We start from the raw sequence: 20,215 nt of genomic DNA, 5'->3' as shown, positions 1-20,215 counted from the left end.
TTGGCGTCTCTAAGGGAGCGGTAGGGAGGGAGCGGTTGAGAGGATAAAGAGCGGAGGACAAAGTTTAGGGGTCAGGCAAGAAATGCCAAAAAGAATTAAGATGAGGGATGTGTTTTTGCTTTTGACTCTCATCTTCAAACACTAAAGACGAGGATTTGGTGCTCTCGGGGAATGGAGACGGGGAGAGAGAGGGAGGTGATGGGTTTAAGTTGGTGGGGATGCCTGAAAACCAAAACTTTAAGTTCACAGAGTAAACAACCACAGCAGCTGCAAGGCATTCTGGGAGTTAGGATTTACTTGCAGCTTGTTGTTACAGGTAGATGACCAGAAATGAGTCCCAATTATCTATCCCAAGGTTTGAATGATTTTATAATTGATTAATCAGCTTGATGGAGAATTGGGATTTATGAGAATTGATTAACATTAATTCTGCGCTTAAATGTTAATTACAAATAAATGAGAGAATAGGTCAGTGGAAAGGAATATCAGATACAACTCCAGTTTTATAATTACACTAATTATTTCATGCTGAGTCTGAATTTGAATAAATTATTCAATTAACATTTCATACTAAGCCAAATTTTTTTTTATTTGTACAGTTAAGAGGTAATTTAGTAATTTTAATGTTTTCATTGAAGAAGGCTGTGAAAGGTCTAGAGTAAGCAGCCTGGGGCAAGATGTGGGTGAAGTGAGAAAGTAATTTGATCATCTTAGATGAATGTCAAGCCTGCACGAGTAACTTCCACGATGCTGTGTGTGTGTGTGTGTGTGTGTGTGTGTGTGTGTGTGTGTGGATGTGTGTATTTACATGCCACATCTAGTCTCAGTTGTTAAAAAGACTAACAACCTTTGGAGCATGCCACCAGTGACAGTCACACTGGGCAAGTCTGTTGGGTTCGTCTTCAGAGAGACAGAAATGAAAAGGCAAATGGAAAATGACACAGGAAGAAAGATGAACAAACGCCTGTTGAGAGGACAAAATCTCTAAATGATCTTTTCCTTTTATGTTTCCAAGTGTCAACGTGTGCTCATTTCTGCGCGCCACTGCATCGATGCATCTGTATTTGTGGGAGTTTGATGCTTTGAGTGGGGCCCTCTGGATAAATCTGGCCTGCCGATGTTTCTTTGCATGCCCTTGACTGCCTGCTGTGAATCTTAATTCTCTTTTGGCCCAGAGATCTGCCTTTTTAGCAATTTTCAGCATTTTCCTCTGTCCTGCATCTTTTTTTTTTTTTTTTTTTTTTTTTTTTTTTTTGTTGGCTTTGTAATTCAGTCCCCTTCAAGGTTTTGGTTGAAAAAAACTGTTTGGGATTTTTACCACGTTTTACCCCGAATGCCAACAAATGAATTCCTTACTTGCACTGTTTAGAAAGTAGATAGTTCAGAGCACAGGGCATTGATGCAAGGTTAAAACCATTTTACAAACTAAATAATTTCAACCCGTCTTCAAGAATGTATAAAACCTCTTCATTAAGTATTATTTTTTTCTCAGTAATCCCACTGGGAGATCCAGACATCATACTGTAATTTCTGGTCTATAAACCACTACTTTTTTCCACACGTGGCTCAAAAATGATGCGGCTAATTTATGTTTTGTGGGCTAATGATCGATCTGGCTGTCGATGAAGGAAACAGAGCTGCTGCACATAAGCTTGGCATCAATGAATCGATGGTGAGATCTTGGAGACGGGGTGAGTGCGAATTATAGTCAGGTGCGACCAATAGTCCAGAAAGTACGGTAGTTGTCTTTGAAGGTAATCAAATGAAAAAACTAGAAAAGTACTCAGAGAACGCAGACCTCCACCAAGGCAGATCACCACCAAGGCAGATCACCACCAAAATTTTAGCATTTTGATGGCCAAAAAACAAAACCTCCTATCTGCAAATTTTTAGATTTTGAGTTTTCACGTTAAATGGTGAGAACAAGGATGACTCCACATTTTCAGTCTATCTGCAACATAATCCCGCCCTTTCTTATGACATGAAGGTCACCTGACAACAACAACAACAAAGACCATACTATAATAAAACTAAACCATCAATCAGTCACTCAAATTTGATTTATATAGCACCAAATCAAAACAAAAGTTATCTCATGACACTTTACATATAGAGTTGGTCAAAACAAGACTCTAAGCCAATTTACAGAAACCCAACAGAATCCTCTAAGATCCACGTTTTTTTGTTTCCTGAAAAAAGTGATTTTTTTCAGATAGGTTTTGTATTTTGGCCATCGATTTGTTCCTTGTGCCAGTATCAACATTTCCTGAAAATTTCATTCAAATTCGTCCATGACTTTTTGACTTATCTTGCTAACAGATTGACGAACAAACAAAAAAATCTGCCCCTCCCCCCCTCGCCGCCGTGATCACCACCAAAATTTAATCATTTGTTCCTTGTGCCGGTATCAACACTTCCTGAAAATTTCCTGAAAGTTATCATGCTAACACACAAACAGACAAATCCTGCTGAAAACATGGAGGTAAAAAAAAATCAGGAATAGCATCATTAAGACGTGGAAGCAAATTAGAAATTACATGTATGTATTTGAAACTCAAATTCATACATTAATTTACTCAAAATGCGTAAAGGAGAAACTCTGAATGATTTGTATGTAACAGGAAGAAGGTCTATGGAGATTTGTAGGTACGCGTCAATACATCTTTACTAATGAAGCCTCTAATACTACCTCTAATCAGAATTGATCACATCCCAGTACACAGAAACCTTAATGAACATTAATTATATCCAAATAAAATCAATGAACCAGTGGTAATGACAATATCACCTCACACTAATATGTTTAAGATGGCTTGTTTGTATGTGCGTGGTCTGCAAGTGAAGACTCCCTCCGCAGTCCAAATGGAATCAGAAACATTTACTGTCATCAAAAGCCTTGAATAATCTCATCAAAATATATTCGCACGCAGTAACAGATTTGCAGAGAAAAGCGGCGTTTGCAAACATGACAGACTCAAGCATGCACAGACGCAGACAATCTCTGCACAAAGAAAGCCAGGGCTGTCTCAGTTGGTGGCGGTGTTACCTCCACCAGGGACGATAAACGTCAGTTCTCATCTCATCACCGCATGACCCTGTGCACTCGCTGAGGATGGATGGAGATCTGTGGATGCAGAGAGGGAGAGATTGTGTCCTAGGGCTAAAATTAGCAATGATTCCTCCCCCAAGGTTTTACAAGGACATGCAGAGTACGGGCAAACACACACATGTGCACATAACAAGTATACAGAAATGCAGAAACACAGACACACTCCTATTCCTCCCTCACTTCTTCCATCTGCTTACACGTACCTTTCATATCTAATATATTTTGAGAGTCGTTTTTCAGTGCTCAGTAAGGTGATAATGGGAAAACTAGAGCATATAAAGCAAGGGTGTCCAACTCATTTTAGTTCAGGGGCCACATACGAGTGGGTCGGACCAGGAAAATTACTAGGGATGCACCGATACCACTTTTTTCCAGAGCGAGTACAAGTACTTACATTTGAGTACTTGCCGATACCGAGTACCACTATGAATACTTAATAATACCATTACAGTTCTTAGTTACTTTTGAAAATGTGCTTTAGTTTTGTTTTTTTTTTTGATCAAGATCTTTTTATTAAAGTTTTCTCAGAATAATACAAGTGCAGTGCTGAATGGTCATTAAAGAAATCTTAAGTAAGCATAGGTATAAATTAAACGCAACTAGCACCATAGAAAAACAAAACAAAAAAAAAAGCAAAGCAGAGCAAACAACAAACTACATAAAATAATCCTTCCTCAGTCATTGCCAGTGCACTAGAAATAATAATAAGGGGTCACTATCATGACAAGAACCTACGCTAGGGGTGAGTATGGAGTATGTAGCATTATTAAACTACACAAAGGATATAGGTTTTCACTTATCAGACAATACCTGGACTACCATACTCAAACTGGTGAATTCATCCTCCCTCTGTGCACGTCACTATTTAATACAGTTTAAGGTGGTACACAGAGCTCATATTTCAAAAGCAAAATTGTCTTCCATATACCCTGATATTAGTCCACACTGTGTCAAATGCCAACATGTAGAAGCTTCTCTCATCCACATGTACTGGTCCTGTTCAAGCCTTAAAAAATATTGGACTGAAATTTTTCATACACTTTCTCAGCTGTTAAACATCAAGTTAGAACCAAACCCCTTGACTGCTCTATTTGGTGTAATGGAAGGTGAAGTTAAGCTACCTACAGAAAAACAACGCACTTTATCCTTTGCTGCCCTTCTAGCTCGACGAGCAGTCCTGTTTAGATGGAGGGATGCTTCCCCCCCCACTCATGCACAGTGGTTAGAAGACATTATGTTCTGCTTAAAACTGGAGAAAATTAGATATTCACTCCAGCAATCAAATGGGAAATTCCAGAAAGTGTGGGATCCCTTCCTAAAACATTCCAGACCCTGTAAAGGCTTGACTTTTAAAAATGTGCTTTATTGTCGTTGTCATCAGTCTGTAACCAAGAGCTGCTACTGACATTTAATGCATTGGAATGAGTGATTCTCAATTAATCCACCAGGGGGCGCCGCTCTGAATTAACCATACTGGACAAATACCATGAAGAAGAGTACAGTTTTTTGAGAAGAAGAAAGTCAGTAATAACTAGAAGCACTCGGAGAGCGCAGACCTCCACCAAGGCTGATCAGTGCCCCCCCCCCCCCCCCCCCCCCCCCCGTGGGCCCCCCCACCCCGGATCACCACCAAAATTTAATCATTTCTTCCTTATCCCATTTCCAACAAACCCTGAAAATTTCATCCAAATCTGTCCATAACTTTTTGAGTTATGTTGCACACTAACGGACAGACAAACAAACAAACAGACAAACAAACAAACCCTGGCAAAAACATAACCTCCTTGGCGGAGGTAATAAACATGGAATAGAATAGAATAGAATAGAATAGAATAGAATGTCTTTATTGTCATTGTACAGGTACAACGAAATTAAAAAAGTGCAATTGTCCAAGGTGCCATAAAAAAGTATAAATAATGTATATAAAAGTGTATAAAAACTAAAATATAAAAGGAAAACCCTGACGGCATAAAAAGCAGCATAGAAGAATAAAGGACACATAAAATATCATCATATATCCCGGACAACATTCAGCATTCCACAGAATTAATTAATGTCCAGCAGTGTTCAGTGCAATTATGGCCTTGGGATGGAGACGACAGAGGGAATACTAATGTGGATGCTAATGCTGATATTGATGAGGGTAGTTGTCATCAATATGTCAGTAGTTTTTCCCTAACTCACACAGTCGCTCTTTGAACAGATCCTCTACCTCCACGTTTCCCGCTGGTATTCTCCATCTGGGTACGCATCCGCCAGCACCTGGAAAACAGATGGAATGTACGCAGAGGACGGACAGAACGCTCCGTCCGTATCCGTCTGTGTCTTTAACATTGCTTGCAGTCAGCGTTACTTTTGTCATCGTCGTTTGTTTTGAAAAATCTCCACACTGCCGATATTACTCCTCCGCCGCGTACCTGCTGCATTTAACTGCGAATGTCACGCTGTCGTAAGTGGTATCGGTGCGAATACAAGTACTAACACTGAGTATTGTATCGGTATTGTTGCATCCCTAAAAATTACAGCATAACTTGTAAATATTGAAAACTCCTTTTTTTTTTTTTTTGTGCAAAAAGTTAAATTACAGAGTAGAAATATTTACAAGCTATCCTTAACCCAGAAAGACCCAGCACTACTTTTGTGGTACTTCCCAAATGATTCTTTCCTCTATATTTAACCTTTCTTAAGTGATCTATTACCATTTGTTGTAATATTCTTCTTCATTTTGCATTTTTCAGTGTAAATCACGTATTTTCCTATAGTTAATTCACGGATCATGTAGATGTTCATAAAAACTCAGATTAAAGTTGCGTGTTATTATATCACAAACAGAGAAAACTAACTGGGTTTGTGTTTAGAGTTGTGATCCAGTGAGCCAAATGTTGGCAAAATCACAAAAAAAACCCAACATGTTATTAATTTCCATAATAACCCATAAAGACCCAATGTTACTTTTGAGGCAGTTCCCAAATAAAATTTTCTCTCTATTTTAACCTTTCTTAAGTGATTTATGACCTTTTATTATAATATTATCTTCTGTATTTATGTTTTTTTTCTGTTAAAATACAGTTTTTACATATATTTAATTCACTGATCATGTACATATTGAACAAAAAAGTGATTTTTTTTATTTTTCTTTTTTAGCAAAATCTCTCACTAACTGTTGGTCAATGGTAGATATTTGGGTCTTTATGGGTTAAACAAGAAATGTGAATAACCTGAATATCCATGAACAACTGGAAATTTCATAAGGAAAAAAAAAGTGAATTTATCAATATTAAACCTCAGTTTATTGTTTACACATGTGAATCACAACTTACTACAAATATGAAACATTTAGTAACAGGCATCCAGAACTGAAAAAATATAGCATTTCACTTTATGATCAAAATTAATTAAGATTCAGTGACACCCTTTACTGTCAGTTCATCCTGTGGGCCCGATTCAACCCTTTGGAGGACCGAGTTTGGCCCGCGAACCATATGTTTGAACTCCCTAATATAAAGGAATGCCTCAACTATTTAAACAGTATTTTTAATAATAAATTCCTAAGATAACACTGGTCAACAACAAATTTATTGTTAAGTTTTTTGAGCTGATTTAGGATAATTTTGGTGTGCTGAAGCCAAAAATCACATTAATTTTGCTCAATCAGGTCAACTTTCTGAACTATGCTACATATTGGCTTTTTAACATTTTTGCTTACATTTATGGGCATTTTCACATCATATGATACAAAATTCTTTCATATTTCTTGCAATAAGCGACTTCTGAAGATTTTACTTTTGCCAATTTATGATTAATGTTTTTTTTAATATTACAGGTGAATGAAATGGCTTCAACTAGAAGATCTTGCAAAAATAAGCCTGACATATTCTGCTATGTCTGCGGTGAATACACCATTGTGCCTAACAGGAATCAAGTCACAAGTTTCATAAAGTTTCATAAACCTATTTTGGGTGAGAACTATATTAAAAAAAACAACTAATAAAGTCACAAAAATGTAATCAATTTTGTGAGAAGATCAAATTTTTCAAAATCAAATTAGCAGAAAAACCTGACCTGGTTGAGAAAAACAGATGTCATTTTTGGATTTAGCGGTGCAAAATGGTCCTAATTCAGTTGAAAAAAACCTAGACAACTTGCAAAAAACATTTTTTTTTTGTAACCCAGTGTAATTTTCCATCTTCTTGCAGACACTTTAATGGTATTTGTTGTTTGTTTTTCTTTGTTTTTGTGTAATTGCTGGCTTCAGGTCTTCAGGTCATATTGATTTTCTCCTCTGTTCTCCCTGTTTCTTCCCCCGTTCTCTCCTTTTATGAACCTCCATCACTCTTCCACCTGCGCCACCCACTCCTCTTCCTCCCTTTCCACTCTCTCAGGAGATCTCCGACTACGACTTGCAGGAGTTAGTTATGAAGTCCATCGGCCGGCTGACACTGGTGCGTCAGACGTTTCCCATGCCACAGAACACAACTCAACGCTGCGTCAAACACAACCACAGGATTAACACTTCCCTCTGTGACCCTAAAAACCCCAAAGCTCAGCAGCTGGAGGTGAGTTGGCGACTGTCGCTAAATCCAAACAGAATAATGTTTTTATGTGTAACATGAGGTTAAAGCAATTGGATTGATTTTGACTGGTTTTGTCACTGGATGCCTCATACTTTTTGACTGTGTGTATATTATGAGTGTTCAGCTGCAAAAGGGGAAAGATAGGAGTGTGTTAAAGGAAAGATCAAGATGACCTAAGAATCATTAGATGACCAAATTAACTGTGTGAAAGATAAAAAAAAAATAAATAAAAAAAAAAGCATCTGGGTACTTCTATGAAACTGGTACCTAAAAGCATAGAAGGAGGTTTAATTTTAAACAGCAAAGGGTTCGGACTAATGTGAAGCAAATGTGTATTTCTGTTGTGGGTGTCAGAATGTAGAATTCTTTGGCTATGGAAGAGAAGAGCTGTACAAATATTTTTCAGTTTAAGAGGATGTATAAGGAAAGAGTAGAGAAGCTTTACAAAAGCAAGTAATGAAATAATTTTTACTTATGGATTTTAGATTTGTTTTATTTTCATTGACTGTCATGTACATTTTTTCCTGTAATAGCTGTAACTTATCTGATGTAAGCAGATGTTTCAAGAAAGGAGCAGGTATTTTAAGTTTTCTTCATCCTGCTCCTTTCCAGTCATTTAGATTAGAATGAATAAATAAAATGAAATGAATGAAATGAAAGCAGGACAGAGGGGCTAAAAATTCAAATCAGATTTAGACTAGTGTTATGAAGCAAATTTGGAAGCACTTTTGGTCTATTTTAAAAATAAATATTTACTGAGATAAAAGAGAAACTGTTTTTCCAGATTTTTTAATATTATTTTTATGCAGAAATCTGCATGTAACACAGTAAAAAGGACACGAAAATTACACGCTACTATTTTTTTGAATATCTTTTTAGTCTCTCATGGGTACATTTTGCAAATCGAACTAATTATACAAGCTAGTGTTTCACAAAAATGACCACTTTTGCAAAATCATTCGGAATTTATTTGTGTTTAAATGGGCAGATTCCGCATGTAATGCCAGTGGACACGATGGGTTACACACAAAACCTGAAATGAGACTGAGATTCATGAAAATCCCTCATGTATGGATTAGAAAAACCACTAGGATCATCAAATTTAACAGTGTCTTTATTTATAGCGGTATATAAGACCCATTCAAGCCATGTTTTCAAAATAAAATGCACTGACACCTAGGTAGCTTTTCCTTTCCCAATTTTGGTCCTATTTTTGGCCCCAATATTTTATTAAAAAGTCGTTATTTTGGGGATGCCAAACAACAAGAGTATATTTTTTTGGCATTTATCTGAGGTCATCATTAGGTCCATCCTGGGGGGAAATATGTCTAAATTTCTCTTTTATCATTGGGTCTAAAAAAGCACCAAAATGAGTCCAGTTTCATAGAAGCACCCATATACAATATCTTCTGAATCCTTCTATGTCTAGTTTTGCAAAATATGACTGTATCTCTGATTTAATAATTCACCTATGGCATATTCCAATGATAAACTGTACAGTAAAGTCAAAATGCCTGTTACTGTAGGAGTGTGGAGCAGATATGATGCTAACTTGAGTCAGTCGATGACATTAGTGGGAGCCAGTTAGTGAATACTGCTGCTGTTGTGAAATAGTCTTTAACATTTGTCTCCTCACAGTTTAATTAACTGGAAGAACGATTAGAAAAAGAGAACTACTATCCTAAATTAAGACTATCAAAGAGCAAAGACATTGTGAAATTAGGTTCAATCATTTCTTCTATTTAAAGTAGAATGAGAGAAAGAGAAGTGCCCTGGGAGTTTTAATCAGTCACTTGACAACAAACTGAAACAAACAAACAAAAAAAAAACTCTGTGGTGGACTCAGTGTGGTGCAGAAGATTACAACTGTCACCATGTATTAACTCACCTCTCCTCACACTCCCCTATGGTGGCCAAAAATTGTTAACGGCTGTCTTTAGAATCAGTGCTTGATGTGTCTAATGCAGGGGTGTCAAACATGCGGCCTGGGGGTCAAATGTGGCCCGCCAAAGGGTCCAGTTTGGCCCCTGGGATGTTTTTGCCAAGTCCCAAAATTCCACAGTCTTGAATTGAATTAAGCAAAAAAAAAAAAAAAAATAGCTTGAATTAGGGAAAAAAATCTTCAATTAAGCAAAAAAAAAAATCTTCAATTAAGTAGAAGAGTCTTCAATTAAGCCAAAAAAAAATCTCAAATTTAGCAAAAAATCTTCAATTAAGCAAAAAAAAAAAAAGAAATTCAATTAAGTAAAACAAAATCTTGAATTAAGCCAAAAAAATATTCAATTAAGAAAAAAAAATCTTGAATTAAGCCCAAAAAAAATTTCAATTAAGTAAAAAAAATCTTGAATTAAGCCCAAAAAAATCTAGAATTAACAACTTAATTTTTTTTCTTTGTTTTAGTGCAAAAATAACATTAAATTATGAAAATATTTATATTTACAAACTATCCTGTAACAATTAAATGTGAATAACCTGAACAAATATGAAGAACCTGAAATATCTAAAGAAAATTAAGCACAATTTTAACAATTTTTCTGCCTGTTCCTCAGTGTTTAGTGTCTTTGTAGATCTGATCCATATCGCAAATGTAGAAATGATAAGTGGAAGCAGAATATTGTTAAAATTGCACTGAAATTTCTTTGTTTTTTAAATTTAAATTTCAGTTTTTTTTAGAGTTTTTTTTTTTTTTTTTTTTTGGATAGTTTATAAAAGTAAGTATTTTCATAATTTAATGGGGGTTTTTTCACACTAAAACAAAGACAAAAATTTGGTGTTGTCATTATTTATAGGTTATTATGTTATTATTTTAGTGGTTTGGCCCACTGGAGATCAAATTTAGCTAAATACAGCCCCTGAACTAAAAAGAGTTTGACTCCCCTGGTCTAATGTGACCTTTTTTCTTAAAGGAATAATTAATCCCATCCACACACAAACACAAACAGAGTTTAGATCCCTCTGTAGATAGTGTTGTTTATTCTAAGGTGACGAAAACACTGCAGTTCTCATTTTCATGTGATTATGAATTAATTAGGACATAATTGTGAATATTGCAGTCATTTTCCAGAGTTAGACCAACCTAAATCTGAAAACACTGAACCTGTAATTAAAGGCAAGAGAGATTTGACGTTCTGTGTTCTTATATCTACACAACTCTATTAGTATAACTTCATAAATATTCCATTTGTAGATTGTTAGGTTTATTTTTGAAGGCTCATTTGATATCATTGATTCCAATTAAAGTTCGGAGACAAAAACACAACACTTTAATATACACTGTTGCTTATAAAGTTGGAATAAAATATGTTTACCTCTTCTCATGAAATGATTGTGTCAGTAGTCACTTTATAATTGACCTTCAAATATAACTTGCGCATAAAAATGTACCTAATGGAAAAACGACAATTTCGCCAAAAGTCTCATTTTTCGATTAAACGTTTTTGCGCCGGCAAGAGGTGGTTTTTCGGACATAGTGCAGATGGTATATCACATAAAACTGCTATGGAAAGACCATTTTTCGCAACTAGAGTCAGGTGAATTAAAAAAACGGATGTTGACGGACGTTACAACAAGTGAAGAAGAAGAAACATGAACATGAAGAAACACATCAGGAAACCCAATCATTTTTTAATGTAGTACAAGATAGAGGGGTAATATATAATAATGATAAATATATCTGTAAATCAACACCATATTTACGTTCATCGCCATGTTTATGGAATGACTTCTTGTGTCATCTCGTGATAATAAGTCAATAAATCATTGCATTTGTGATTTAATGGAAAAAACAACATGATGCACCTCTGTTTTTTCGACATTTAGTAAATAACCTTTAATGTTTTGCGCAGATGTCTAATGGAAAAGTAACTAGTTGTAATTTATTCTTGATAGATAAAATGTAACTGGGATTCAGTATGTGATCATTAAACCTGGTCAAAGGTGAAAGGTGATATGTGTATGAATAGGAATAAAAAGAGGAATGTTATGAAAACATAATTATTCCAACTTTATGGGCAAAAATGTATGCATAGAGACCAGTAAAGTAACTAGATACTGTATATTTTTTTATTAAATGTATTACACACTGAACTATATATGCAAAAAAAACTGCATTAGAATTTTGTTTAAACACTGATTTCTGGGTTTTACATAAAATATGTAGAATTTGTATGTGTTGTGTTGAAAGCTCCCCTGGTATTTCATGACTGTCTATGAAAACTGCCCTCAGCTTTTTAGTTTGACATCCAACATGTCTGTCTCTGTATCCAAAAGCTTCCCATATAACCCGGCTTGCTGATTTGACATTGTCACAGCTTGTGCCTATAAGGCTTTTAGGCTAGAACATTAATCATTTTGGGTACACTGGCCTATAACAATGTGTTTATATCGCATTCCGCACAATTTATCTCACAATATGGTCATGAAAAACGTGACAGTTTTCCTTATGTTATTTTCTTTACCTAGTGTTGTTTTTTTTTTCATTTGTCCTCCAGGGTGGCAATATGCGTCCAATTACTATCCTTGTATGTATGTGTGTGTGTGTGTGTGTGTTTGTGTGTGTGCGCGCGTCATCAAGCTCCCATCAAATAGAGCGAAGAAAAGGGAATGCACTCTTATTTATGTGTCAAGACAAAAATATGAAATTGAATTAATGTGTTGTTGATTTATGTGGATGCACAAGACCCTGGGGGAGCCCACTGATGAAAGATGGAAATATATTGAAAACTGAAATTGTGGTTTTAATGTTTATGTGGATAGCTTTTAAGACAGTTCTGTTCTCGCTGCTCACCCGCTGTAATTGGTAAATGGAAATAAGACTAAGCATTGCATATCCTGACACAAACAATTAGCAAAATGGAAAATAAACAAAAATCCACTGAATACATGAATGCATTTTTTATGATTTTTTAAGAAAAATACAGTTAAATGTAGAACTTTATCAGAAATATTATTTTTATTTCAGTCTTTGCCAGGATGTAAAATGCAGCCACATTGTAATGCAAAGTCAGGATCAAATTCAGAAGGCTCTGAAGCATTGAATAATACGTAAATAAGCCTCGCCTTTTGCGTCCTAATATGAATCAAGTGCTTCTCAAGTGTAAAAAGCTATTATCAAGAATCACGCCCTCTCAACGTATTCATTATTTTCAAGGTAGAGTCCAGTTGTTTGCATTCATTCTACTGTGCGATGCTCTCGGCCTGTGTTTATGTGTGTGTGTGGAACTTGTTTTAGGCAAGGACGATGTGTTTTTGAGTGTCTGACAAAGAGAGGAGGAGAGAGAGCATGAGTAAAAAAAAAAAAAAACATGGTTGTACATACACAGCTGAAGCACACTGTACACATGTTCAGTTTGACATCCTCTGTGTGTGGGTGGGTAAGTGAGTGGTTGAATTTGAAGGGGGGGGGTGGGGGGTAGAAGGGGAGAGACGGACACACACAGAGAGAGAGAGAGAGAGAGAGAGAGAGAGAGAGAGAGAGGGAGGAAGCAGATCAGCTCAGCGGTCAGAGAGTGGCCCAGAAGCCCAATTTCACACTGCACTGAAGCACATCAACTCAGGCTGACCACACATCCACACACACACGCTCACATATAATACTTGCTTGGAGTGCAGAAGGCACTGATCATTCAAGCTCCCCATGGAGTAGTAGATTTTCACTTTAATTTTCAGAGAAATGCAATCGGCACATAGACACAGAAACAGAATGACAGACAGGGTCAGCAACACAGAGACTGGAACACAAATGTCAAAACACTGAAAACAGATTTTGCAAGAAAGCAAACCAAAAAAAAAAAAAAATGTGAGACTAAAGATAAACAAAAGACTACAGGCTGTTTTTATTTGGTTCTGTTTATCTGTCTGTGAAATTCTGAGTTTCAAGAAGCACATGTTTTTTGTCGTCTTCTCACTGGTATTGTCATTTTCATTTCAGTTAAAGGTGGAGTATGCGATTCTTTAACCCTTTCATGCATACTGGTTACTACAGTGGACAGCTAGTCTACAGCTGTTCTCTTGTAGTCATGGATTTTGTTCTTTTCGCTTTTTTTTTTTTTTTTTTTACACATATCTTTATTAAAGTTTTAAGACACTACATATCTTTTCTGACATGAATTGGTAACATAATGTAGATCTCTCCTGAGCATAAACCCCCAGAATCACAAGCCCTCCCCATAGTTTTCACACAATTTATCAGTAAATACATGTTTCTGTGTGTAGCGGCTGTACAGATGCATTGCCCAAAGAGTTTTTTTTTTTCCACACAACCCTTTTTTTTTCTTGTTCTCCAGTTTATTCTGGCACACATACAAAAAAAAAAAAACATACGTTAAATGAAAACCCTGCAGTCCGTCTTGAGGCAGGAGAGAACGACAAAACTGCTGCTTTTTAACTAACATTGTAAATATAAAATAAATAAAATACATACCTGGCACACATACAAAAAAAAAAAATGTTAAATGAAAACCCTGCAGTCCGTCTTGAGGCTAAAAAATAAAAATAAAAATCACAGTTAGCTAACTCCACAAACATACACAAAGAACATTGCAATTAAAAAAAAAAAAAACATACTCAACAGAAAGCCAATCATGACACCAACACAACGGCACACAACACCTATTCAAATATGACATAAAGAAAATAAAAAAATGTAAAATAAAGACAGGACCAATATGCGTGCACTCACCAGGAGAGAATGACAAAACTGCTGCTATTTCCTGGGGTGCACGACCCCAGTTTGCAGGGGTATGGGGTTCATGTCCCCAAAATAAAATGGGAATTAACACAACAAAAGTCAGCAATGGCAAGTGGAATCCTACACTATATACCTAAACTCTGTTACATGTGCGTCAAAAATTAAATGTGTGGTGTCCAGCAGAGTGGACATTTCTGCAACTTCATGAAAAATAGGTTCATAAGAATTTTTTTTCATTATTTTTTTTTTTATTATTTATTTTTATTTATTTTTCAGAAAAAAAAATTCAATCATATTGTTTTTTTCATGCCTAAAGAGGAATAAAAACACTCAGGAAAAAATTTTGATTAAGGTTCTCATAATTCATGCATGACAGGGTTAATAATACTTTAGCCTCCTTTCGTGGCCCGTCATAAGCTCCAACCCGTAGATTTACATTCCCATATGCACAAGCAGGAACGCTGGTAGTTCCGCTCATTATTCCACTCTGAAATAATGTTGTGTTGTCAGATCTACTATGCGTTTTTCCATTTACAGGGACAATGCTATGTGCAAATACTGAATGTTTATCACAGTACAGACAGTTAGCAGATAGTGCCATTTATATAGAGACATTTGGAATTCCAGTGCGTTAGCTACTGAGACATCTGTAAAGGTAGTATTACAATATTTACATGGAAGGATACATTTCACTGGTCTACATCTGTATCTGACCATTCTAATTAACTGCACAGCATGAAAATAAAACAAATGTGACCTCTGATATTTGACTTCAGTCTGAAGTCTAACCCCAAACTAGAAATGTATAAAATGCAATAAAAAAATAAAACAGTGATAATGAAATTTATTATAACTAGGTATGTCATTGTATCATTGTAGACAGTCAGTGTGTTTCATTTTATTTTAATTTCTTTTGATTTTATTTGCGTATACCTATCCTTGCCTTACATTAAAGGTACTCTGTGACCCATATGTTCATATTCTCAACTCACAAACAACACTTTAGGATAAAACAGTAGCATTACAACTGATCCCATTACACAAAAATACGAACACAAAAGTAGTTAGCTCAGTGAGGATGTCTAAAATAAAACAAGTGGTGCCAGGCACAACAAACCCCGCCCCTCGCACGTATTGTGGCTTATTTTGGTCGATCCAGCTGATGTCATCATGTCTATTCATGTGCTGATGTCAGTATATCAGTTGCTTCTATATACGTGCCAAGTCTGAAGTAAATTGAAACAAAATTGATGTTTTTATAGACATTTGAAATTTTGCCCATTTTAAGTAAATGGGAGAAAAAAAAAGATTTAAGAAATTAATTAAAAAATGTAACTTTGACCTACTGTTCTCATAATGTAATCAGATATATTCTGGGTCACTGGCAATCTATAAACCCAATTTGGTATGAATTCAACAAATAGTTTTGCTGCTAGAGTGTTAATAAACAAACAAACAAACAAACTAGAAAAGCACTCGGAGAGCACAGACCTCCACCAAGGCAGATCACCCCCCCCCCCCCCCCCCCGATCAACACCTATATTTAATAATTTGTTCCTTGTGCCAGTATCAACATTTCCTGAAAATTTCATCAAAGTCCTCCCATAACTTTTTCAGTTATCTTGCTAACAGACAGACAAACAAGCAAAAAGTCCCCCCAAACAAACAAACAGACAAACAAACAGAACAGGTGACCATACACACGTATTTTGGGACTGTCCGAGCTTGTTTATATACTGGAGAAATATCAAAGAAGAAATTGAAAGAATTGTAAAAAGAGAACTCCCTTCAAATGTTTTGTCCTATTTACTTGGAGTCATACCGGTCAATGATTTTAATGCAGAGCAGAGATATATTTTACATATTTTACTATTGATTGCTAAAAAAATAGTAACAGTAAATTGGAAGAGTGTCAAATCACCATCGGTAATAGAATGGAAACAAAGACTGAAACAAGTGTAAACTATGGAAAGAATGACTGCATCATTACAAATGAAAATGGATCTTTTTAAGTGGAGATGCCACATGGTTGAAGACGATTTGTGTAATTAAACATTTTGGGTTGTTAACGAGAATTGCTCTTATAAGCCCTGACATGAGGTGTTTTGTATTTATATAGATGTGTGCATTTTCATTTAAGTATATGAATGTTTCGATACTTGGCAATGTATCTATAGAAGCAGTGTAGTGTCTGCAACAATAATAATACTATGTGGTGTAATTTATTTATTTATTTATTTTCTATTTTATTTATTTATTTATTTATTTTTTTTTTTATGTGTGTCTTGTCCCAGATGTTTTGTTCTGTTTTGTGTTGTGCAAAAATCTAAATAAAAAGTTAAAAAAAAAACAAAAAAAAAAACAATACCACTTCCCTCCCCTTTAGTGGGTGGGGTAAAAAGGGAAAAAAAAAACAGGGCTGTACACAGATTGCTACACAAATATTCTCTTTCACTTACATACTTGAAATAGATTCACCGTGTAGAAAACAGTATTCATCAAATACTAGTAGATCATTGCTACGAAAATCATCTTTGGTGCTGTGATATTTCCAGGTATGTAAAATGACTCATTAATTATAATCAAGTGCAGAAGTAAATGGCAAGAAAGAGCACATTTATTAGTATACGTGATTTGTTCCTACAAAGTGGGCCTTGATGACAGAAAGTGTTACATAACCCGACAAGAATGTTCCCAGTCAGTGAGGCTGAATACTGGAATTTTAATGCTGAGTGTCAGGCTGCCTTTGCCTCGGTGGCGTATACCAGCCTTAATGATAAAGTCATTGCTCTGCACGCACTGACAGGTTCAGCAGTTACCATCAAAAGAACTGGTCAAAGGCAAAACCATTGTAGCATATAATTATCATATTATATGACAGATCACTGTCACCACATATTATTAATTAGCATTAGATAGCGATAATGTGTATGTTTACCACGAGCTTCTGAAACACCGATGTCAGTTCATCATCGCATAATGGAATGGAATGTGAAGGAACAGATACTGTGCTGTATAGAGCTGGTTTTAATGTTTAGTAGTTGACTGATGTCTCAATGGAACTAGAAAGCTGGAGGTTTAGTCCATTGGTTATTGGTCCTCTGGGACATGTGGTGTAATGCAAATGTACAAATGATAAGTTGAGGTATAATATTGTAAAAATTGACTTAGTTTTTTCAGGTTATTCACATCTTTTTTTGTGAAAGGGTAGTACAATGAATGTCATGAGTTCACCTGAATATACAGCGTTCACTCTGAATAGAACACTATATTTGACAGACGTCAACAGATTCATACATACAACTCCAAATGATACATACAAAAGTTTGGACAGTAGGTAAAAACACAAATTAAGAAAGAAAGCAGTGATACAAAAATGTAGTTTGACTTTTGACTTCATTTTTACCCTCTCCCCTCGCCATAGGGTGTTGTCATCAGTTCGTCGTCTGTCTGTCTGTCCGTCCATCTGTCTGTATGTGCATAAACTTTGGCGTGGACTGAAGGCGGAGGGTTTTCAAGTGCGTGCACGTTACGTTTAAAGATGCAACCATTCGTGACATTTAATTCGACGGCACTAAGTTGGACCATTTAGGATTGATAACACTAGTCAACAACAAATTTATTGTTTAAGTTTTTTGAGCTGATTTAGGATAATTTTGGTCTATTGAATCCAAAAATCACATTAATTTTGCTTAATCAGGTCAACTTTCTGAACTATGCTACATATTGGCTTTTTAGCATTTTTGCTTACATTTATGGGCATTTTCACATCATATGATACAAAATTCTTTCTTATTTCTTGCAATAAACGAGTTCTGAAGATTTTACTTCTGCCAATTTATGATTAATGCTTTTTTTAATATTACAGGTGAATGAAATGGCTTCGACTAGAAGAGCTTGCAAAAATAAGCTTGATGTATTCTGCTACATCTGCGGTGAATACACCATTGTACCTAACAGGAATCAAGTCACAAGTTTCATAAAGTGTGCTTACCAATCTTATTTTGGTAAGAAACTTGGTGACCAAGATAAAGTTTGGGCGCCACACATGGTATGTAAGTCATGCACCAAAGGCAAGAAGAGTTCTCTGAAGTTTAATAAATACATCCTGTTAGAAAATGATTTTTTTTCTCTTAAAACCTATTTTGGGTGAGAACTATATAAAAAATCAATTGACAAAGTCACAAAAATGTAATCAATTTTGTGAGAAGATCAAATTTTTCAAAATCAAATTAACAAAAAAAACCTGACCTGATTGAGAAAAACAGATGTCATTTTTGGATTTAGCGGTGCAAAATGGTCCTAATTCAGTTGAAAAAACCTAGACAACTTGCAAAAAACATTTTTTGTAACCCAGTGTAATGAGTTAAAATAATAATTTGCCACTGTGATTTGATAGAGGTGATGTTAACAGATATTTGTGACCAGAATTTGGTATAAAAGTGGCATCCAGGAGCAATTATGGGATGGGGATCACAAGTTTGTCAGTAAATGCATGAGTAAATTACTAAGGATGAGAGTTGGATGTGTCACCCTCTATTGAATCAGAGTATATTTCAGTGCCAGAAAGACAATGGGCACAGGCCTATGTTCAACACCATGATCTCCGATCCCTCAGATGACACTGCATCAAAATCCACCATTCATGGGCTCAGGATTACCATGGAAACCTTTGTCAAACACTACAATGCAGAGTTACATCCACAGATGCCAAAGTTTATTGTGCCAAAAGGAAGCCTTATGTTAACTGTGTCCAGAAATGACTGGGACTTTTCTGGGGGAAGTGGACGCCATATGCCCCGGACAAAAGATGGAAAGAACTGTCCAGACTGGTACTGAAACCAGGGTCTGCCATGCACTGGGCAAAGGTCATATACACCTCTGCCATTCACCACTAATGCTGATGATGTTGAGATTTTAGAGCAAACACATTCTGCTTTCAAGATGCCAGTTATGCTCATGTATATTTAATAATAATAATAATAATAATAATACATTTTATTTGTATAGCGCTTTTCATGGAACTCAAAGACACTTTACATACAGCAGATAAAAACAGAAATCAAACACATTAAAGACAGATAAAAGCAGGTGAGAAAGGCAGGTATATAAATATAAAACAGTTGAACATTAAAAGCAATCTTAAATAAGTGAGTTTTTAAAAGGGATTTGAAGGTGTTGAGGTCGGAGCAATGTCGGATGGTAGGTGGGAGGGAGTTCCAGAGGGTTGGGGCAGCAGTAGAGAATAGAGTTTCAACAAGATGATGCAAAGCCACATTTTGCACAAGGCCTGGCTGAGGAAGATGGAGGTGTGGGTGTTGGACTGGCCTGATGTGGTTCTTAGTTGTCCCCAAAATAGAGTGAATGTGTGGACAAAACAAAATATTGTAGTGTTCCAGACATTAGCCCCTTTTACACAGCACTTCTGTTCCGGTAACATCTTACCTTTAGTCCAGAACGATGTCTGTGTAAACGAAATGGTGGGATCATTTGGTTCCACATCTATCAAGGTTCTGTAACATGTCTGGAGGTAGCCGTGATAAAGGTGGAATCATGATTCTGGAACGCTATGTACAAGGAACACCTCTTGTTCCGCAACCAAGGTTTTGATGACGTATTGCGTGTGCGACCCCCACGCTGGGGAGATTTAAAAATGAGCGTGGGGTGTGTACAGTAAACAAACATATCAACGCGACCAGAAGGATGTCGAGCTGGAGAGACGCCGAGATCTGCAAGCTGTTGTGACTTCAGGTGGAGGACTCTATCCAACATTTGTAGAACGATTAAAGACAGGCCGACTCTGGAGAGGTTAGCAACACCGCTATGCTCCGGGTGTTTCCAAGT

The 20,215-nt window shown here is 36.1% G+C and overlaps 1 protein-coding gene across 1 annotated transcript in view; it reads left to right on the top strand.

Annotated features, from left to right (window-relative positions):
* Nucleotides 1–20,215, top strand: part of grid2 (glutamate receptor, ionotropic, delta 2) — a 905,841-nt gene that overhangs the window by 671,705 nt on the left and 213,921 nt on the right. Inside the window, exon 6 of the mRNA XM_030143377.1 lies at nt 7,492–7,665. Within this exon, the coding sequence (XP_029999237.1) occupies nt 7,492–7,665 (174 nt within the window). The remainder of the gene's footprint in view (nt 1–7,491; nt 7,666–20,215) is intronic.

Source organism: Sphaeramia orbicularis, chromosome 9 (assembly GCF_902148855.1).
Source record: "Sphaeramia orbicularis chromosome 9, fSphaOr1.1, whole genome shotgun sequence".
NCBI classification, from domain to species: Eukaryota; Metazoa; Chordata; class Actinopteri; order Kurtiformes; family Apogonidae; genus Sphaeramia; species Sphaeramia orbicularis.
The sequence above is the reverse complement of the archived record's forward strand: the minus strand, read 5'-3'. Positions and strand labels throughout refer to the sequence as shown.